The sequence below is a fragment of the Ambystoma mexicanum genome, chromosome 12 (assembly GCF_040938575.1).
Source record: "Ambystoma mexicanum isolate Mex_15411 chromosome 12, UKY_AmexF1_1, whole genome shotgun sequence".
Taxonomy (NCBI): domain Eukaryota; kingdom Metazoa; phylum Chordata; class Amphibia; order Caudata; family Ambystomatidae; genus Ambystoma; species Ambystoma mexicanum.
The window spans coordinates 872,467,826-872,491,068 of NC_090936.1; the positions used below are offsets into that span (position 1 = coordinate 872,467,826).

The following is a 23,243-nucleotide window of genomic DNA, read 5'->3' on the forward strand; positions in this document are numbered from 1 at the left end:
TCCATATTTCTTTGAATGTTACACAGCAAACATAGTACAAAAGCAGTCTAATTCATTGTTGTACTAGTGAAAACATTTTCAGATAATATGAATAGTGACAAGACTCATTTGGGCCAATCCATATTATCCATGCATTTGCTTGATTTTTAGCACTGGTTCAAATGTTAGATAATCTAACCATGGGTGTCTGATGTAGTATTATAGTCTCTTTATGTAAGATAGCCAATTCACACCCAGGTTTATAATGGCAGTCTAGATACATGTTAGACATTCTGGGTGGTATAAGTAGCAGTCTATAAGGTTCTGGATCCTTCTTAAACCAGGAATTAATCATAAATAAGTCACAGAGTTTCTCTTCTTGTATACAGAGATTTAAATCTAGTTCATGTGCCACTGTATATCTCACATTATGGAACACATGAGCGCAGGGTCATGCTTTGTGTTTGCCCTGGGTGCAATTCTAAAGTGGTTCTATCAACCATCTTGGCATGTGTTTATTAAGAGGGGGCTTCGGGTGAAGGCTAAGCTTGGTAATGGGTTTTTTTCAAGTGCCTAATTGGTATCTAAGAAATGTCTCCCACGCTTGACAGGGCTGGTAGCATTTAGGACATTCTGTTGCATGATATCTGCTTTAATTTTTCAGAGGGCGACAATGCAAAGAAAAACACATGGGCTGATATCCCAAAGTGTAAAAAAATAGCATAGTGCACACTTACCACCTGTGGAGGACTCTAAGGTGCCAAGTGGCATGTTCCAATACGAAAGTGACATGTCCAGCACTTCGGGTGTGAACAGTGCGGCAATGATGCAAAATGAGGACCACTTAGAGATGAGGCAGTGAACAGTATTTGTATACAATTTATAGGGTTTAAGATATAGGTTGGACAAACACCTGTAGGACTAAGGACTAGCTCTAGAAATGATAAGGTGCAAGGGGCCAGAAGGGGACAGCTCATTCACACACAAGCCTCCAAAGCCACTGCTCATGGTTGAAGAAGACGGAAGGTATCAATCAGTCCTTTGATGCAGTATAGGCCATCCATTGGCCACCAGCTAGAAGGATTTTTTTACAGTCCTTGTTGTAGAGGTGCCATGGCTCCCCACCCAGAGCTGAAGACTACGGAGCAGAAGGAATATCTCAAGTGATGATCCAGTAGCCCACAATGACAGGAACAAGAACAACGACTGGTGTACTCGGCTCCTGTGGGGGCTGCAACAAGAACTTCCCCACAAGTTTCTGGACTTGCCAAAGCTCACGGGGGTCCTGCTTCATAGGATCATGGTGGTCATAAAAGGAGTAAATGGATTGGTTATGGCAAGTATTGGACATCCAACCATGTGACATGGTTATAGGTAAGCTTGGTAATGGGTTTATCAGTGTGACAGATGAGGAAGTACTGTGAGAGTCTTTTACCGGTAGTCTTCACCCTCCTAACGGAATAGCCAGTCCAGCTCCGATGCATTTGTGAGCAGGAAGAGGTGAATTATGGAGGGAGTCCTCTACACCATTCTCAGTCTTTTACTTGATAGGGGGAGGAACTGCTACTTCACAGTTTTCAGCTTGTGCAGAACATGCATTAATTCCAGTGCGATTCTCTCTAGTGTATCAACAGTGACTGTGTGCCTTATAGACTATTTGTATGTTTGTTCCTTTGAGAGTCCCCACTGCCCCATGAGAGATTACGTAACTCGCAGGTCAGGCAAAGATTGTCCGGAAGAGTAAACATGTTATAACCAGTTTTTTCAGGTACCAGCATTCCCTTTATACCAGTAGGTTGTGTGCTTTGTACAAAGACTTTTAAATTAAGGTTTGAACACAAGTTTAAGGCAGTGTAACGCTAGTAAAGCAGGCATCTTGCACTGTTGAGATCTCATCTGGCCACCAGTTTATTGTTTTACTTGTTGTAGGATATTGTTATGTTTTTCTAGGTGGCCAGGCTATATTTCAGTAGTCCAGATGAGCAATGACTAATGCTCTTGTAAGTTCCACTCAGTGGTTAGTTTTTGTAAAGGTTGGGACATAATGGGATCTTATAACGTTATATAAAAGGCACGTTTATTGGGGTGTCTCAGGGAGGGTCAATTGTGGTTCAAATGGGAACCTAAAATAAAGAATCGAACAACAAGTTACTTTCTGTGAATTAAGGGTTAAGAGAGAGAAGCCAACGCCTATTTGCTCACATCCATTGCTTAAAGAAAACATAAATAACATGACTGAGTACTGTATAGTGAACCAAAGAGTAGAAAAAGCTGATGCCTAGCAAAAGGGACTACAGTGGGATCCCCCTGGATGAAAACTAGGACTAAAGAATCACTGTGTTAAATAAGGTTAATGAAAAACCTAGAAACTAACTGTTCTTTTTATTTTGCAAAGTAGGGGAAAATACTCATGTAAAAGATGACTAAAAGTGGTCTAATTACTAAAGGCAATTTCGAACTATATCAAAGTGAGCTTCTGTATACAATAGGAGTGGCTCCACGCTCATCCTAAATTACAGAAATTCACAATGCTTTCACCACCCTTCTTCCCTTCCACATCCCATCCACTTCTCTCCACCTCCTATCACCGTCTCCAGCTCTTCTCTATCTCACTACCTCACTTACCCCAACTTCCCACTGAAATGCTTCTGATCCTTCACTCATCTAACCCTTTCTGCACACTCATTGACTCTTCTGGACCTCAACCATTATATATGCACTTGCACCTATTACCTTCTCACAACTGTCCTCCATGTTCAATGTCTCTCTCTCCTCTGTCATTTCACTGCCCTTCCTACCTTGGCTTTAATTATGCCCTACTCAGATGGGTTACCTCCTACCTCTCTGACCACTTCTTTTACATTTCCCAACACGTGAACATCACCTCCTCGATGCCCCTTGCTTTGGGCTTTCCCTAAGGACCACCCCTCTTCACTCTATACGCCACCTCCCTGAACAAAGCTCATCTTCTCCTTCAGCATTCACTACCACTGCTTTGCCGGTGACACCCATATGTTCTGGCTTCTCCTCCTTTCTTTCACCCTGCCATCCCGCAAAACATCACGAACTGGCCCACAGCTATCCATCATTGGATGGAATTAGGTATTATGCTGCCTGATGCTGTACTCTTCCAACACAAAAATGATATCCCCCCCCTCCATTTCCATACCAACTCTCCCACCTCCTTTTCAACGGATATCCTCATTCCTTCATCCAAGGCTTGAAATATATGGGTACTTTGACAACAACCTTAAACCTCAAGAGTTTATTACAGTCACTGTCACAGCTGAAAGAATCAATTACCTCAACATCAGAAAAGAGTACCCCCACCTCACCCACCACTCAGCTGAAATGTAAATATCTGCTTGTGTACACCTTGATTACTGCTCAATGAGCCTCCTCACTTTATCCCCCTACTCTTTCTCTCACCTTAAGAAAGAGCTGAATTATGCTACACACAATTTTCAAAACCGGCCCTATTTCTCCCCCACCTCTGAGCCCCGCCACCGTGTCGACTGGCTCTCAATCCAAACTAGCTCTCTCTTTAGCCTTCTCCCATGTCTGCTTTTTCTCCTTGCTTTCCTTGCTTACCCCACTCCAATGGACTGCACTGCCGCAGATATCAAAACTATCCCATCTCTTTATGCTGCAACACCAGACTTAACTTCCATCTTCTCTCTTGCAGAGGTGCTCTACCCACCATCCCCACCTGACTCCAATCCAACAGAGCCACAACACTCCATTCCTATGTTCAGTTGAAAGTATGCGAATATGTATGATATGACATATCATGGCACTAGGGATAATGTAAGTGTACTAGCTATTTATATGGACTCTGTGCCAGGTTTATGTATCCCGTCACCTGTCCTCAGCAATGGCTCCTCATTACCAGACAATATCAATATATTCTGAAGGCATGTCATTCCTTCTTAGCTCCCATCATCTCCTCATTTGGTGTCTCACACCATTTCTACACTGATGATACCCAGCTCTTCCTCTCCTCCTCTTACTCTCCCGACATCTAGCATAAGCTCTCTTCTTGCCTCTCTGCTATTAAATCCTGGATGTCCTCTCACTTCCTTACTCTTAATGCTGACAAAACTGAAGTCCTTTTTTTTTCCTGCCAACACACTCCCTCCTCCCTCCCTCCCCCTTTCATTCTCTTTCCCCCCTCCCAACTCTCCTTCTCTCCCCATGCCCGTAACCTTGGTTTTCACATTGACCCCCACCACTCCCTATCTCACCACATTTCTCTTACTGACAGACCTTGCCGCTTTCACCTTTACAACATTTGTAAAATTCAACCCTTCGTAACCTTTCACGCAACTAAACTCTTAATGATCTCCCTCCTCTTCTCCAGACTTTTCTACTGCTCCTCTCTTTTCTTTGCACTTCCCTCCTCTTACCTCTCTCCACTTAAATCTGTCTACCACTCTTCCATCCGCTCCCTCTGCCTTCTTTCTCCCCATGACTCCATCTCCTCTTCTCTCACCTCTCTAGGCTAGCTCACATACTCCCAGCTCATGTTCCTCTGTCTAGTCTTCAAATCCCTCTATGGTCGTGCCCCCCCCTAACTATCCTCCCTTCTCACTTTCTATACCCCTTCTCGTTCTTTCCGCTCTGCTGATATTTTCCTACTCTCTCCTCCCCCACCACCCTGGGCCCCTTCTCGCTTCCGCTCTTTCCAACTACTTGCTCCTTTCCACTGGAAGCGCCTCCCACTCCCTATCTGCTTTACTCTCTCCTACCCTATCTTCCTCACTTCTCTAAAATCATATCTCTTCCATTCACCTCCCTAACACCTTTTGCTTCCTCTCTTATCTCTGCTACTACCTCTACCCACACCTCCTACTCCCTATCTTACTTCTGTACCACCTCACCCTCTCCTTCCTTTCTACTCCCTCCCACCTTACTTCCCGCACTTCTCTAATCTTATCTCTTCCATTCTTCTCCCTTACACCTTCTCGCTTCCTCTCTTACTTCTACCACTACTCAAATCTCCCACTCCCTCTCACACCTTGGTCCCTCTCTACTCTCGTCTTACCTCATCAATAATGTAAATTGTTCCTTGTACTGTTTTCTGGTTGTGATTCTATTGTTAATTAATGCTTGTTGTATTTTGCTTGATCCTCTTGTAAAGTACTTTGGATTAAAGCGCTATATAAATGTAATAAAATACAAATAAAATACAAATTATACTCTTTCCTATGTATGTCATTTCTGGGCGAAATGTAGCACCAATCTTCAATAAATACAAATGCAAATACTCTGTTAATCTCCTTTTCTCGGTAATACCCCTTGCACTGGCGACAAGCTATTTCCAGCATTTGACAAATATACATACATTAACATGATTGAAAATGTTAGGCATGATTTACACTGTATCATCTAAGGAAATACTTGAAAACCACAATTAAGCTTCTGAAGAAATCCAAATAGGAATACCTGGTAATTTTTTCGTGAATTCCACAAGGACCTGGACGTGGCTAGTGGCCATTTCTGTAAGAAGCAAAAAGTTTTCCTCAGCATTGGAATCTTCCTGCAGCTACAAAGCACATAAATTAAAAATAAAAGCATAATAAATATTCAACCATATGGATCACTTCATAATAAATATAAACATTGAAAGAAGCCGAAACAGTGTAATGCCTTATTTTGTTACAATATTTGTTTGAACAGATGTAAAGCTCTTTGGAAACTCTGGGTCCAAATATTTGTGAGAAACTTAAAGACTTATGAAGTCTCATAAATACTATTTATTTTGAAATGCTCCTCTTAATTGCTATGCGAATCACAATGTTAAAGAAAATGCACAGCTCAAATACCTTTTTCGTTCAAATATGGAACACATTTTTGAACGAGATTGCCTTCTGTTGGTTATATGGGCCCCATGGAATCTACAAAATGCCACATTCAGGAAATACAGATCAATGGTTTTAATTACACAAAATAAAGAAAACATAAAACAACAATGTAATCATAAAGTTAACAAACGTTCCCCCAACTGGGTGTGGCATTAACCCATGTCTATCCAGTCATGGATGTTGCGTATTTCCTAGTGGTTGACAAACACTACAGTATCCTTTAATAGCCTGTTGTGGGTTTTCCAGGGATCTCTGAACACTCGAATCTTTAAACAGCCTATGGCAGGTTTCCTCAGGGATCCATGAACCCATATTCCAGTGTAGACAAATCCCTCGCAGTGAGAATTCTGGTTTCCTGCACAAGAACACAGGCATAATTAAAAGTTTCTCTGCTGGGATGTATCAGAGCTCAGATCCACCATCTGCACTTTCCATGACCCAACCTGTGCCCATGGCTTGTCTATGCCCATCTACTAGTCATTGGACCTCATTTCCTCTGTCACCCTGACTACACCCTTTTTGCCCCCCATCTGCCTTGCGCCAACCCAGCCGCCTCCTTCTTTACTATTCAGTCTATCTACTTTCGTCTCTCGCCTCAATAACAACCTCACCTCCTGTTACCACCCCATCCTCAATACCATCTTTGTCTCCTGATGTTACCACATCCCTCTCATGCTCCTTTCACCCCACTCACCTGCAGCAACTAATCATCACCACTTGTATCAGTGTCCAACCTCCTGCCACAACCCCCCTTCTTTAACAACCCACACAGCCTCAATAGGGTCTCTGGGATTTATAGATCGTTTTTCCCTCCTTCTGGGCTGGGATTTCCCCAAGGGTTTGCACTTGTGTCCAAATATTGTTGTGAATCCCGAGATTGGCTGTTTTCCTTGTTTCACCTGAACTTACTTTGGGCTTTAAAGGCCAGACCAAGACCTCACTAAGCCTGGCCACCATTTTTGAATCCACTGCCCCATGCCTTAAACTGCACTGCATTGCCAGGAAAGGACAAATATTCCCTAGGATTCATTGTGTGGACCTGGTGTTGTAAATCCTTTGGCAGTCTCTCTGATCTACTTGGAAATGGTGTCCAGTCATTAATTCGAAAACAAAAGGATTGAATGCAATACATTTGCGTCAAAAGGACCGAAAAAAAAGACTGAATGTATTTTATTTTTTTTTGTTTTGGTATAGGTAAAAATAATGTTTTTTGGCCAAAAAACAGGGGTTTCGTGGGAGGACCCCCACCCGCAAATAACCAAAAAAATGCTTTTGATTTTTTTTTCAGTCTTTTTGTTTTGAAAGTATTGTTATTCAAACCTTTGTAATAGAATCTTTGACCCTAAACCCTTGGAAATGACAACATCCTGGCTCTTGGTAAATATGCAACTTTGCATCCCCTGTGAGGGAATGCTCTGCCTGTAGACAATGGTTAAGTAAGCTTGGTTAATTTTCAGGGAAAACATGCTATCAAAAATACAAACTGTGAACCAGTAGCATTGCATCCCTTGCAGTTCTCTGAGCCTTTGAAATGACTTCATATTTACAACAGGATATTAAGCAGCAGTAAGAGTATAGGTTTTAAAGGTATCTTGTGTTTAAAGCTGTTGGTTGATGAACTGATGTGTTTGTTCTCTTTCTAGAGGATATTGGGTCTGCCAATAGGAGTTTTACGGCTCTTTGTTTTGGAGGGGTCCACATAGGTTTCAACTTTATCTGTCCTCTGAGACATGATGGTGACCAAGAGATGGTGACCATAGGATCCTCCTCATACCGCGTTGTGCCCGTCATTCAGGGTAGAAGTCACCTCCTGAGCCAAACTCTTGGTGGTACTCAGAACTAAGTATGGAACTTTGTTACATGTCTGATATTATGTTGCACAGTCTTCCTTTACACAGCTCAACTTCTACCTCGTGGTAGAGACGGCTCTTTGCTGTAGTTCATTGCAGATTGCATTTTGATCCAAAGATATGGAAGGGAGAAAGCACAAAGGTGTGAGGCAGGATGCGCTAAGGGGTGCATGTAAGTAGGGGACACTTGCTCCCTAGTACCTTACCCTGCAGACACTTTCAGGTGATGAGTATGATGTCCTTAGAAGTCTAGAAGGATACACTGGCTTCCTGGTTCTATTGAGGCTAAGATCTTGGCAGCCACTGTACAGGAGGGCTCAAAGGGTTTGGACCCAGAAGAGAACACACTTACTAAAAGTAGAACTGAGAGAGGAAACAAATGATATTAGGAGGAGGTACAGAGGGGTTATGAAAGGTGAGACTCTGTCCAAGGGTCACTGGGACAGAACAGCAGTGGGTTGTCTGAACTGCGTGTCTACCCCAGAACAAGAACAACAGAGAGGGTGCTTCAGGTCAGGGGTGTTGCTAGGTCTGGAAAAGAGCCGGGGCTACACTGATGTCGGAACTGTCAGGACTCGGGGCTAGCTAACCTTTTGGCTGTAGCTCCAGAGATTCTATCCGGGGCTACAACCAAAAGACCAGGGGCTATAACCCCCTTAGCCCCCCCTTAGCAACGCCTCTGCTTCAGGTCAAGACTGAGGTGCACCATCAGAGCTGAATGCCTGTCCAATTCTGGAAACGCATGAGTGGTGGGGCAGGATTGAGATGCAGTGTTTGTAGGACATGTTTAGGATGCACTAGGTAGCCGAGTATGGAATAGCTTGGTGGCCTTGAGGTCAGGATGGAGGTGCAATGTCAGAGATATGTGTTTGCCAGGTTAGAGGTGCATTGGCAGAGCTGTGAGTGAGCCAGGGTTCAGGTACTGGTATGAATGTGCATTAGTTACGATTATGATGTATTGGCAATGCTGGCGCTAACCTCGTATGTATTTGGTGTCTTGCAGGTATGGGGATGAAGGATGCCATAATGCTCCCTGCACAGGACTCCCCTTTGTATTCACCCGAAGCCTTCCTATTCCTACTCATCCAATCTGTCTCTGCTGGCCCATGTTGTTACGGATGAATAGATGAATGGAACTAGCTCTAAACTTACTAAATCCTATGTTTACTTTACTGATTACTTGTATGTGTTTGCCGGATGACTTAGGGTTTTCTGTGCACTATTGTAGCAACTGGAATTCTGAGCTAAGTTCAGCCTGATTTTTTACCTAGGATGTTTATATACAGCCGAGCTACTAATGCCTGATAACGCTGGTGCAATCACTGTCAAAAATGTGCAAGGGCAACAACTGCACCCTGAGCACTGCATTCTAGTTTGGTGCTTAGGTAAACATTAAACAAAAAAACAATATATATATACATATATATAAATATATATATTGCCAGAAAATTGCAACGTAGCAAAGACATACTTCTAGAAAATAGCTACATAAAAACGGATGCATTAGATGAAATTTAATTAGCTGCTTAGCTAGCGGGACCCCCTCTCAGCTGGGCATGGGAGAACTACCAGGGAGCGATCCAGAGTCATGTCTGAGGGGGAGGGTGGCAGTTCAGAGGGACCAAATTCCTGTCTCACGCCCTGGTGCCAGCATGCTTGTGTGCAGTCCACATTTTTCTCAGGCCATACCTCCTCGACAAGATGCGTGCTGGTCTTTTGCTAACTTTCCTGGAGATTCAACATCGGGGCAAGAATCAAACCCGAAGCAACACAGGGAGAGCCCGAGTTGAGCACCCAGCAGTAGCAGCAGAGCACCCTGAACCTGAGCAGTTATTCAATCTTCCCAATGTCCTTTGGACCGAGAGAAACCAACAAAACTAGAAAAATGAAGACACACTCCCTTTGTGTGGTGGCGAGAACAGATGCGCAGTGAAGCCAGGTGATAGGGGCAGGCAGACACAGCTGCCACTAGATGTCGTAGGCTATCAGGGACGTGTGGGGAACCCAAAACACACTCACCCGTTTGGAACTTACCATTGGTGCACCCTGAATGGTGCACCGTAACACAATCATAGATATTTGACTTCCTAGGCCGCACAGGGTCATTCCACTGTGGACCTGAGCAATGAAAGTGGGCAAGGCTTAGCTTGCTATTTCTAACTTTACATGACACATCACCAACCCGGTGCTGGGGAAGACAGGGCCAGATTGGCCAGGGAAAGAGGACCAATACCAGGAGGTGGGGCAAATATATTGAAGCAACAAGTAGCAAGAATTGTGGGTTAACCAGTGGGGTCAGAGGAGAAAGTGGTGAATGATAAAGAGAGTAGCAGGAGGGAGGAAAGAGCAGTGGTGTGTGGAGGTATTGACGAGTGAGTGAATGTGATACTACTGTGTGAGTGTGCGTGTTTGAGTCACAAGTGTTGTTAGAAAGATTAGTGTAAGAAGTGGTTATGAAGTGGATGGTACTGAGTGAAAGGAGGGTGTTTGAGTAGTTGGAGAGAGGCGGAGTTAGCAATGTGGGGGAGGGAGTTGTACTGTGGCGGAAGGAGTAGTAGTGCGTAGGAGGGAAAAGTAGTGTAGAGGAATAGTAAAGCTGTGGAAAAAGGAGTAACATCAAAGGGTTGTGTTAAGGTCAGGAGTGAGTGAGAAACATCGAGGGATCGGAGATTGGAAGGAGGCGGCAGAGTAATGGAGGTAAAACAAAGAGAAGGCAAGGGAGAGGTGAGAGAGAGCATGATAGAGGAAGGACTGAGTCCAACAGGATATCTGTAAGGCACCATTCCCATATCCCAGTAGAACACAGAAAGGTGAATGGAGCGGGGAAAGTTAGGAAGTCTCTGAGGGAGTTTAGAGAGATAAGTCATTCTGCCTGTACGTCCTCCCTACGAAAACAGTTGGGGTCAACCTTTATATGTATTAACCTGGCCTCATGGATGCCTGGAATGGATGCTCTGAAATGTGGATTGATTCTTGTGCCATCTGTGACACTATGGAAATATTGAGTATGCAGAGTGAGATTTCACATAGTTTGTCCCTTCTGCAGCAGTGGGCACAACAGAAGAACACTTGTGGTCTATAATGCTCTTTTAACATCACATACATGAATAAATGACAAAACCTTCAAGATGCTTAAAAATCAGGCATGCGATTTCCCAGATGTTTGTTTATAGTGCCGGTTTTCCCATCGGAATGACCCTAATTTTGTTGGAGGGAATATTGACATTGGTAAAAGACAAGGAAGGGGGGTCATACCTGCTGTGGTCTAGGAGAGGCAGAGGACTAAAAGCCCTCTTTGCATAGCGCTCCCACATTCACTTCATGGTGGGGCAAGTGAGGAAGAGGCATGGGTTTACAGCAGTGGAATCATACATCCAAGTGATGCTGCGTGGCTAGTGCAGAAGGCACAGCATGAAAAAGGCTTGTGTGTTCAGGGTCACACCAGTGATCACTTCCATAACCAAAAACAGAGCAGCTCTGGGATGACTCAGAACAACGCTCAATTGAATGCAAGAATGGGAAGGTGGTGCCTTTATTTAAAGGGAGACACATTGCAGAACATGGCTGGCCTCCTGATGCTGGTATGCAGAGGAGTGATGGGGGCTGCTTCAATGGTGGGGGTCATAGATGCAGGCAAGGCAGGTCTAGATGTCCAGCTCACAGACTGCACTCAGAAGCTGCAACCACCACTGGCCACTGAAGTGAAGGCCTCCTTAGGGACAAGTGCAAAGCATGGGCTGATGTTTTAAATGTGTCAGGTGAGGAAGACACAGCGTTACCCTCCAGATACTACAGTGGGCAGCGACAGGAGCCCGGGCTGCTGTTAGGCAATTTTGCAGCTTATGAACAGGTTGGTGGGTTGACAAGAGAACTGTGCGCAGCATGGCTGCGGCTGTGAACCAATTACTTGACAAGGGCTACTGAGCTGTCACTGCTTCCATTCACACAGTCATCCCTTTCTCGCCAGAAAATAGCCTGGTAGACCTTTCTCCCATATGCCAAGGAGCCTCGGGGGGGTCTGACATACAAACAGAATCCCCTGAGTGGAAGGTACATGTAGGTTCTGAGGTTGGCTGACACGGTTTACCCCCACCCTGCCCACCTTGTCCACTGGAATGTTTAGAGTGCCCTGCGATGACTGCTACACCAGACGCTGACGATAACCAGGTTATCTGTGGCAGTGGGATGTTACCTCTGAGTGAGCTGCCAGCCAGAGGAGGCCCACGTGCAGTACAGCTCACAAAAGACCACGTGAGAGAAGAAGAGTTCTTGGTGTGCTCACACCTGGTCTCTTCGGTGACCCTTGTCCCATTGGGAGGGGGTCAACCTATTCAACCAATTGGGTGTGAGCCTGCCGTCTCCAGTGCCTCTATCGCTCCTATGGTTCTCTCTGATAGGTCCATTCTGGAGGCCTTGAAACATTGTATTGACCGCCTTCATGAGGAGAACTGCCTTCAACTGGCAAACCAAGAAGTAGTTCATGTAGAGAACATGCCTGTTATAGAAAGTCTCATGGGATACTGGCTTCAAAACTATGGTCAGTACCTGAACCCCTGAAGGCCCATGTTTTGAAAAAACCTTTACTGCTATTCTGGCTTTTAGTGGCAATAACACAGAGGAGACAGACAATTCGCTTGGTGATGGGCGAAATCTGACCGGCTCTGTTCTAAACCCGAGCCTAAAAACAGTGAGTCGCCTAAGACATCAGCATCAACCAGGTGTCAAGATGGCTGTACCATCAGCTATATTACAGCTTGATCAAACAGGGGACACTGATTGTAATAACAATGTTAACAATGCTGAGATATGACATTGTTCACCAGCAAGACTAACTCAACATACTCAAAACCTTAAGAACACCACAACTGAGGCGTAGGATGGTAGCATAGCCTATTTTGTCAAATACCTGAACCAATTAAATGCTTCAATCGCCGAGCTAACTTATGAGATGCGATCAATATAGGACACATGGAATAGGGACTTAGAAACCCTTGCAAAATGCCTGGATTTTATATCAGACTTATCCAAGACAATAGGCTGAGACAATCCAACCAAGATATCAGCAATTCTTGTTGAGGCGGCTACACCGACAGAGCATTGTGGCATTGCTGGAATTATGGATCGACAAACTGGTCAGAATAAGAAGCCCAAAGAAACCGTTACCACACAGCTCCCACCCAATAAAATAGCTGCATGGGCACGGCTGACTGCCGTCGGGGAGTAGAATTAAATGTCGGAGAGGCACAGAGAGGCAGTCGGAGCAGTCTGAGTGGGTTGGGGCCCCCCTCGCTCAGTGTCTACTGTGTCTGTCTATTGGCAGTAATATCACAGTTTTACCAAGGGGCCTTGTGGACAACTCGAAGACAGGAAGAAGCTAAGCGGACACCTTGCTGGAGAGGTGAGCTGGGTGTTCACACCTGCTTGTGTTGTACTTTATTACATCGTTACCAAGTAACTCCTGGAGCAAGACTGAACAGTTACGAGTGTTGCTTCTTTGACTCACTTTTTTTTTGTATTAATTGGCATATTGAACTACTCTAAGGGAGGTGGCTATGGCTCTCGAGTGCCTTTGAGCCGATTGTGGTGGCTCAATGACCTTAAATGTACGATTAGTGATACTGACATCATGGGATCCAAATATGTATTTTGGGCCGCGACTGCAGGCATTTAGTGCCTTCGAGCTGTTGCCCATCTGTTCATCGGCGCCTTTGTATCAGTGACTGGAGGCTATGAGTGCCTTTGAGCTGATTTACCTCATCAAAGGAGGTTGAGCAAGAGGAATTACATTTCCTACATTATTGATCGCTGCATGTCAGTTTGCTTATGGCATAGTATAGTTTTCGGGCGGTGACTGTGGAATTAGGTGCCTTTGAGCCATCCATATTATTTTTTTTACATAGGACAGAGGGTCTGTAGAGCCAAGAAATCATAATTGTGTAACATTTCATTGACCTCACAGCACTTTAAGGATGTCATGTATGTATTAACTAAGGAGTGGGTTACTGGATGATGATTTAAGAGCACCCGAACTTGATGCCTCAGTGGTGATAGAAAGATCTGTGGGAAAACGACCCTCACTCTGGGGTAACACTTTCTTAAGAGCTCAAACTCAACACTCTACTGACTCAGGGAAACCCTCAACCTCCGGGGAGCTAACGTGGTTGAACAAACTTCGGCCTAACTGCTCACATATGAACATAACCCTATGAACATCTCATCATACTCATAAAACGCAGCTACATCCCATGACAAAACCGGCCTCTCTGCACACATAAGTGTCCTACACCGGCCTAATGCAGCCAGAACCCAGTCTTGGTGTCCATCCTCCAGACTGCACACATTCAACTGATATCAATACCACCACACCTAATGCTAGGATGCAGCTACCATCAGGCAATTGCATCAGCTGCACACATAACTGGTGCACCCAAGAACCCTATGACACCTTACTCTCTCAACTGACCAAGATTACGGTCCCTGAGGGCGTTTAACCTACCAGCGTTTTGTGGTCATACCAATGATATATAGAGCGCTATATGAATGCCAAATAACATAAAATAACATAACAAATGAGGGGTCCTGTTCCACTCGCTAATACTCTGGGCTCAGAACTGGCACAGAAGAAGGGTCTTGAATATACTTTAACAGCTAGCACTATGAAAACAATCATCAAAGACTTCTTTCCAAGAACGAAATGTCGCAGTGTAGGTGACACAGATCTCTATGTAATGGATGACATTACGGGCACTCTGGATTTAACTTGTCACCTGGGAGATAGTAACATCAGCTCCCTGAAAACAAGTTCGACTAAGGCGACTAACACAATTACCCTCCTTACTTCTCTGTCAACGGATATCTCACTAAGTTCAACACAGGGTCAGGTGGAGGCGCCCTTAAGGAGGGCTGTTTTAGAAAGTAAGGGTTTAAAGAATTCTAATGATGGCAATGCCCCGCTAGAGTCACATAAAGAACCTAATGAGGCTATTTTAATAGCTTTGAATTTTGTTTTAAATTCTTTGGTCAATGTTTTAGAATTGCTAAGAGGTGATGTTCAATCACATGGCTATTACTTGCAGAATTAAAAATGGATATTAAGCATCAGTCCACGGTTATTGAGGAGCTGCATGCAAAATGGTCAACAACACAGGATTCAGTTGATATATAGACCGCTACTGTTAAATCTTTGTTAGATGATACTCAAAGGAGGTTGAGTTTAGATGTAATGTCAGAAAGGAATAACCGAGTGAGGGATCTGAATGAATGAAATGATACACCCCTATTCGAGTCAACTATGGAAGAGTTTGTTTGCTTGGGTCAATCTTGCAAAAATCCTCTGGATAAGGACAAGGTTGTTTTAGTTTCTCAAGAACTATCAACCGGAGTAAATACTGAGCAGGGGCTTAAGCCACATAAGATCAATGGCAAAGACGTGAAGGAAAGAAAAGAAAAGGAGTGTAGAGGGAGAAAACAAGGTTTCTCAAAACATCACTCAGGTATAAAAACAAAGAACCAGAAGGCTTCCAGGAAGAAGAAATCAGCCACGCTCCAGTTTGTGTGAGGTATTACAGTTCCCTGTACTACCAGTAAATCAAGTAAGGTCATTTCTAAGGCCACAGAGTGTAATTTACAACCTGACAATGTGCATGGGTTCATTATCGTGACAGATTGCCCTATAAGTGGGGAGGGCAAACCATCATGGGAAAGAGCCCTCTGTGCGAGGCTGGATTGCTAAATAAATACCTTTGGGGTCCAAACAACAACCCCTCAAAAACTGCTAAGGGTAGCCCTGATATTTGTGCATGGGAAGAAACACATGCAGTATTTGCCTGCTTTCAAACTGACAGGCCTGAATAATGGTGCAGCTGACAGTGTTGTGGAAGGTTCGAGCAATACTGCTAAGAATCTAATAGTGGAGACGGCATGTAATGTTGGGTGTCAGGCAAATTGTACACAAAATAATGATTACCTGAGTGGGGCACATGATTTTGCCCCAAAAAGGGGCTGCAAAAAAATCTGCTGATAGAGTAAAACAGCACTGTTCCCAAATTAGGGCAGTTGAAACTCCAGGCCCAGTTCAATCTACGGGGAAAAGAGAGGCATCTTGCAAGGACAAGTGTGCAATCGGCAAAGTAATTGTTTTGAGGAATCTGACTCAATATCAAATCCATTTGCTATCTCTAAAGTCTGGGCTAAACAAATAGATGGAAGGATTAAAGGAAAATCTCGGAATAGGAGTTGCATACTGGCCATTTTTCCTAAGGTCAATGAGCCCTTTCTTTCCTCTTCGCATAATATTGAATATGTTAAATTCCCAGACTGTAGTATTAATAACATAACAAAGATGGGATTGAAGTCAAGACTGGGGGCTAAAGCCATCTTGCCTGCAGCTCTGGTCCTCACGATCCATGGTATAGGGATATCACTAGAACCCTTTCGTGAGCATAATGGGTCATTTGGTACTCGACAGAATTCTCAGGAGGGATTGGAGGCCAAGGGATGCTCATTACCCCCAAAAGGGACAACCTGTCATATGACAAAGAAGAGTGACACACAATGGATGACTGAATTCATGATAAAGTCACAGAATGCTTGGTCTCTGGTACCAGAGTTTATTTCTCAGGCTTTTCATAAGTTGAAGCTGGCCAAAGATTCACTTTAGTTTCACGAGAACTGAAATTGATAGGTTGGAATACGAGGGGCTTCAGTTCATTTAAGAATAGGATAACTAGAGAAGATATTTTTAGTGAGTATGATATAATAGCCCTGCAAGAGACCTGACTAGTGAAAAGATTTAAGGTAGATGGGTTTACAGTAATTGAACAACTAGCGTCATGCCAAGGTAAAGGGAGACTGGCAGGGGGCTTATTGTTAGCTTTCAGAAATTCTATCTTCTCCTCTCTAGAGATAGTTAGCAATGAATTCCTGGGAATTCTAGCAATAACAACTAATTCAAGCGATAAAAAGCTCTCCTTGTATCATTGATCAATATATACTGGAAACCCTCCAGCTCAATACTCTCTGCTATTCTGGGATGGCTGGCACAAGTTCTCACCCAGATAGGGATATTCCACGGGTCAGCAAGTTTAATTCTGACAGGGATCTGAATTCCCAATGTACGAGAACACGTGTGAATAAAAAAAAATGGAAGGAACCCACTTCTAATGGTCAGCAATGGCTCTCGTTCTTAAAAGCTTGGAATATGTTTATGGCTAACAGTAACATTGGGGAGATGTCCCTCCTGCATTGCCCTGGTCTAGGGGGACTCAGAGTTCCACCATTGACTATCTATTTCTAACAAAAGATTTATTTGATAATTGCACAAATTTTAAAATTAAAAGAACAGGGTTGAGAGATCATGACACGTTGGTTTGGTCATACAAAAATGTAGTTGTGAATTCTGAAAGTCGGTACTTCCCCACCGTAAATGTTAACAATCAGAGAAACAGAGTGGTAAAATCTGTGGGAGGGGGGTTAAGTTTGTACACAGGTTTGTAAAGACAGGTACAGTCAATAAAAGATCTTGAGTTTAGACTGCTTCACAATCCCATAACGTTTGTGGACTTTTTGTGGGATGTTCAAACACCCAAACTGGTAGGAGATCGACCGATGCACAATCATCTGCACTCCTTTAATGAAGAAACATGTGTAAAAAGGAGGGAATTAAGGAAAGAAATACGAAGGCTGAACGCTCACCGTGTCCAGTTCTTTGATGCCAGCTAACCTCAAACCAAGGACCTGCAGAGAGAGAAAGAACACTACAAAACTTACCTGGAATAGTATCCTGTCTTCAATCCAATCGCCGACTTCAGTTCCACTCACCTGAAGGTACGAACTCCATCATCCAGCACCGCATGCATCCTGGAATACCATAACCTGGAAAGAGGAGAAAGAAAGACAGCATTAGTAAGCGTTTACTCACGTTTCCTCCTGAATGAAGAAAGCCACACAATTCTTACCTGGGTAGTCATCTCCTGGTCAGTTTCATCGCTGGAACATCACAGGGCTCGGCGAGGAACATCGCGACCTGCAAGGAGAGAAAAGACACAGGTTAGCAATATAAAAGGCAAAACAGTGCCGCGCATCGCGCATTACTCACCGGACAGCATCGCGCACACTGCGCTTTCGCCTACCGGCCCATGCTCATCTTCAAACTGCATGACAAGACCAAAATACCTTTCCATACCTAAAAGGAAAGAAGCAAGACATTATTATTCGAACTAAGAGGAACATAAGAACTGCATATAAAGACTGTAAAGCAGCAAACCTACAGAGTCGCAGCAGGCCTGGATTCCCACAGGGGGCTTGCACCAGTGAAGTAACTTGGTCGCTGCTCGCCCCCCACATCTATGCACCCCTGCCACGAGGAGCATGAGGCAGAATCCACCTTTTACAATATTAAGGTGAGGAGAAGGCCCAAGGGGGAGGAAGGAGGTGAGGCCAAGGGAGGTGGGAAAACATAAAGACAATCTGATATTGAATCCAGCTCTCCTATATTGCCGCCCCATCTTTAACCAGAGGCCTTACCAAGGGACCGGGAAAGGGTTCGAGAGTGCAAATCATCCAACCAGGGCTGGGTGGCGTCCACGTGGACCAGGTGAGCATAACAGCAGGCCCCTTCAGCAACGCTGCAATGCTCATCCTCTTCCCACAGCCGGTGTTCATCTCCAGCACCACTGTCCCATTTGCTCTGTACACACAGAATACTGTGTGAACTGTTTTGTGTAGACTGGGCGGTACTTTTCATCTATCAAAGTTAAGGCAAGTATGTTATTATTCTATATCTTCCTACATCCTGTATCTATTTTCTTCAACACTTTTTCTTCAGATCCCACCACCCCTTTTGCTCGGCACTATACCATACCTCTTTCCCACTTTCCATCGTAGTACACCGAACCCCAGCTTCGCATCAAGGGTCTGGGGTGACACCATGGTATATCATGTCCTGCTTCACTCTTGAAGAATATTCTCCAATGGGCAGTGATAACCTGTTTTCCCCTTTGTGCTCCTTCTGTGTTATATTCCAGGATAATGCGCTTGGTACCTTTACCCTGGGACATTCTTTCTAGTTGCACACCTCCTGCCCTTCATCTATCCATTTGACCTCTACGGGGTGGCCCTGGAAAATCCCTCTGGTCTTAAACAATGACATATGCATCAGACATCCCCCTTCCTCTACTGTTACTTCTTGGGACAGAAATTGTTTTGGTGTCCCTGCAAGGTGTGGAATGAGTGAGCACAGTAGAAGGTGCCATTGGTGCTGCCCCGCCTCCCTTCTCCATCTCTCTGTACACCATGTTTTCAGAGGCTATGTCCCCTCATTCCCCAATAGCATTGTAAAATCCTTCAATCCTGGATATAATCCCCTTAGTGCGTGTTTCCTTTTCACTATCGGTAGGCGTGCTCATATTGCCCCTATGCAGTGGGAACCAGAAGAGGCGGAGAAGACAAAAGAAAAAAACACAGAACAATCCGATCCCTATTATATTTGCATCAACTTCTGTTCTTCCCCCATTCCCCGTACTATTCTCTTGCCCATCTTCTCTTTCAACTATGGGCCTATTATACAACCTTTTTGCAGTGCACAAAGTCAATGTTAGTTGGCTGATACTCTCCATTACGGCACTCTTTGTCCTTTCGTTACGGTGCTGTTGTCTTTGCAAACATTGGATGTGTGGGTCTGTGCGCGTCTCTCCTTTATTTTCACTGCAGTTGCGGTTGCAAGCACCACTTTGAAGGGGCCACAAAACTTGGACTCCTTACACTTCCAGATCACATTTTGGATAAGGCAATTTCTATCGCCTGGATAAAGATGCTGTGCTTGCGGAAAGTCCTCCTCCAGGCATGCAATTGTGTCCTTTTTTTCAACATTGGTCGGCTGACATGTGGGTCACTGAACGTGGCGGGAGGTGTAGCGGAGAACATTTGGCATCTCAGTTAGATATGCTTTCATTTCATCTACCAGTATTTCTGAGCTAGGGTTAGCATCCGAAATTGAACAGGTAGGAGGGACATGGACATGCATCCTCCAATTATTACAATTGCAGGCAAAGTCAGGTGATGATCCACACTAGGTGAGTTACACAGAGCACAAAGGGCAAGGAGGAGGCAAGAAAGCCAATTTCCGCACAGAGAAGAGGTTAGCTTCGCCAGGCATTCTCTTAATAAGCCATTGATGCATTCTACAATCATGTTACACTGCAACCGGTCGATTGTGAAAAGTTTATGTTTTATCCCCAAGAGACACACAATCTCATCACAAAGGTTGTGGGCGAAGTGCTGACCATTATCCAACCTTAACTCCTCACACACTCCACATCTAGGGAACACCTCCCTCACCAAGAACTTGGCTACACTTTTTGCAGCATTTTTTGCACAGGGTCCCACCTCAAGCCAATGTGAGAATGGACAGACAACAACCAACATACACCTATAATAGGCATATCTTTCTTGCATGTCAACAAAGTCAATATGCAAGTGCTAGAAGGGCCCTTCTTACAGGGGTAGTGCTCCTCGGATTGTCTTTAATGTATGACGAGACAAAAACTGTTGCCACTTCACACGGTTCTCATTCATTCTGCCACTCTCTCATGCAGGTTTGGCATGTACCACCCTTCATTAATTTTTGCTGCTATGCTTTCTTTGGATGCCTAGGGGGGGAAGTGCAGCTGCTCTAGCGCTACACTTAGCAATTTTCTGGGCATCACAGTCTTCCTTGTGCTATTCTGCTGCCAAATCAAGTCGGTGGGTGAGAGTGAACACCCACGCTGTATCCATAACTCTTTTTCTTCTTTCAGTGCTTCTCCCTGCAGCTCTATAATTTGGACAATGGGTATTGTGTTGAAGCTTTCCTCTCTTTCTCCCTTCCCACCTACTCTCCTTTCCACGGCCATGGGTGAGGCACTTTCTTTTGCTCTAGGGACTGTATGATGCTACCTTTAGGTAAATAGGCTGTTTCTTTTGCTGCTCTGCTATTTCGTTCCCTAATGATATTGTGTCTTGTTTACCTGTGTGGGCGGCACATTTTATTATTGCCACTTCTAATGGTGCTTTTAGGGCTTCAATTAGCTGTTGAAGCAACTCTGCATGTTGTACCAGGGACACATCACTCCTTCAGAACCCTCTCCTTTCCCATCGTCCTAAACCTGAATGTATGGTTGATGTAACATAGGCAGAGTTGGGAAAATGTTAGTTGCATGTCCTTCCATCATATTTAATGCACTGATCATCGCTACTATTTCTGCTGCCTGTGCTGAATAGTGGGAGGGCAGTCATGGTTGGGATACTATTACATTTTCCCCATTTATGTTGCACACCACTGCCGCTCCAGTATACCTCCTCCCTGCCTCTGGGTCTATACTTAATGACCTGTCAATATAAACCATATATGCCCCTGCTATTTCATCCTTCTTTATCTGTATGTTCCCTTCCATTCTGTCCATGGGTGCGCCAAAATTCTGTATGTAGTCCCCTTCTGCTATAGGTTCTGCTATGTAGGTAGCTGGGTTGACCACATGACACATCCCCACTTCAATGGCTGGGTTTGTCAGGATTACCTCATAACCAGATGCCCTCTGTTTTGTCAATGTACTCTTTGATTTTGCAAGGATAGCAAATAGCGAGTGTTCCATGTACTGTACTACGGGACACCCTATAGTGATAGTTGCTGCCTTTTCTTTTGCAAACTCTGCACCCGCAAGCGCTTGTTTGCAGGGGAAGTGGCCCTGCATTACTGGGTCTAGAATTATGCTGTAGTATGACACAGGCTTGTGTCCCTGTGGTTTATTTTGTGTGACGACTGCCGTCATCACTGAGCCATCTGAATGTGAGAATAAATAGAATTTTTCCCTGTAGTTCGGGGTGGCCAGTACCGGCGCATGGGCCAGTGCTTCTATTAACTCTGTGAAGCTTTCATTCATTTCTGATATCCATTTTATTTCCCTCTTCTTTTTTTGTGCCTCTTTAAGGTCCGTCAAAAGGGGTTTTATGAATGTGGAATAATTGAACACCCATGCCATGCAATAGTTGCATAGTCCAAGGAACTTCTGCATTTCCTTTACTGTACGGGGGCGAGCTGAGGAGTGTACTACGTGTACCCTCTCTGGTGTTATCCTGCACCCTTCAATTGATATTATTTGCCCCAAATATACAACCTCTTCCTGGCAATATTGTCATTGCTGTCCTGTCGCTTTCTCTCTCTCCTCCCTCTTGTTTTATCCGGTGTCCATTCGTCACTATCCCCATAACTTCAGTCATTCTCCATCAGTCCTTTGTCGGAGGCTGCATCATCGGCATCCCCTCTTTCTGCTTCCTTCTTCTTCCCCTCTTCCTCCTCTTCATCTAGTAAGAATTGTATTCTCCCTGATAGCCATTCCCCCTTGTCTCCCTTGCTCTTCCTCCGCAACTCCTCCTCTATCACTCCTTCAGCCTCACTGAATAATGTGCCTACCTGTTGGCGCGTATTTGTCTGATAGATATTTTCTCTCTCCCCTTGTGTGTATGTCTTCCCTTTGTGCATTTCTGTCTTTTTCCCCTGACGTTCTTTCATGGTCCCCACCCTGAGTTTCTCGCTGGGGGTTGGTGTACCCTGCAGCGAGCCAGAATATCGGATATAACCCCATAGGGCGGGGGTGGTGAGCTCAATCCACTCCCTCCCACAGTCTCCTACTCCTCCTTTTTCACTTTTCCTTCTTTTGTCTCAACCTATAGCTTCCAGAGCCCCAATATGTTCTGTCTGCTTTTCAGCTTGGAGCCCTTGTATTTTGTTAACAGATATGAGAATGTATTTTCTATTAGTTTACTTTCAAAAGTACCTTCTGCCATTCATGGAAGCACTGATCTGCAGTCTCCTGGGCCCATTGAAAATTATACTTTAATAGTTTATGGCGGAATTGGGGTAATTTCCGGCACATGTGATCCAGGGTGCTGTCTAAATAAGCCATTATTCCCCTATCTCCACTGTTCCTTATGATCCCAGCTACCCTTTGTTCCCTTTCTCACTTTCTCCCATTTTCCACACTCATCCCAATCACTCCAAACTCACTGTTCATCCGGCCCTCTGTACAGGCCCGGCCAGGCACTACACTCATCACACTGGCTCTCTCCACAGGCCCAACCGCTCATTCAGTATTAGTATCCATCGGCCCACTCCACAGGCTTAATGTTCCCTATGTTAGAGTAAATATGTGCCGTGCCTCCACAGCACCGTCTGCACGCATCTGCTGCCATAATGCAAAGTGAAATATTTCACTTGAGGTACCTCCTGGTGTTAACTCTTCCACCGCAAGCTGTAAGGAACTCATGGTGGCAACAGTAAAGACAGACACAAGTGATCACAGTTCAAGAGTGTTTATTAAACTGTATAGGTAGGTTGGAAAAACTCCTAATCTAAACCACATTCTGAGATAGGAGCAAGCTACGAACATCAAATAATAATAAGGCAGTCCTAGTAGCATTTTATCAAATAAAAGGGCCTATACTAAAAAAACATATTGCCAATTCTTACAACTAAATACAAAAGAGTGACGGATAAGGTTCACAAGAAAGAAAGAAG

The 23,243-nt window shown here is 44.5% G+C and overlaps 1 protein-coding gene across 2 annotated transcripts in view; it reads right to left on the reverse strand.

The window, feature by feature from the left end:
• The window catches only part of NR1H4 (nuclear receptor subfamily 1 group H member 4), a 570,288-nt gene that overhangs the window by 140,694 nt on the left and 406,351 nt on the right, over positions 1–23,243 (reverse strand). For both annotated transcript variants that reach the window (XM_069629349.1, XM_069629350.1), the window contains exon 6: positions 5,425–5,524. In XM_069629349.1, the coding sequence (XP_069485450.1) occupies positions 5,425–5,524 (100 nt within the window). The remainder of the gene's footprint in view (positions 1–5,424; positions 5,525–23,243) is intronic.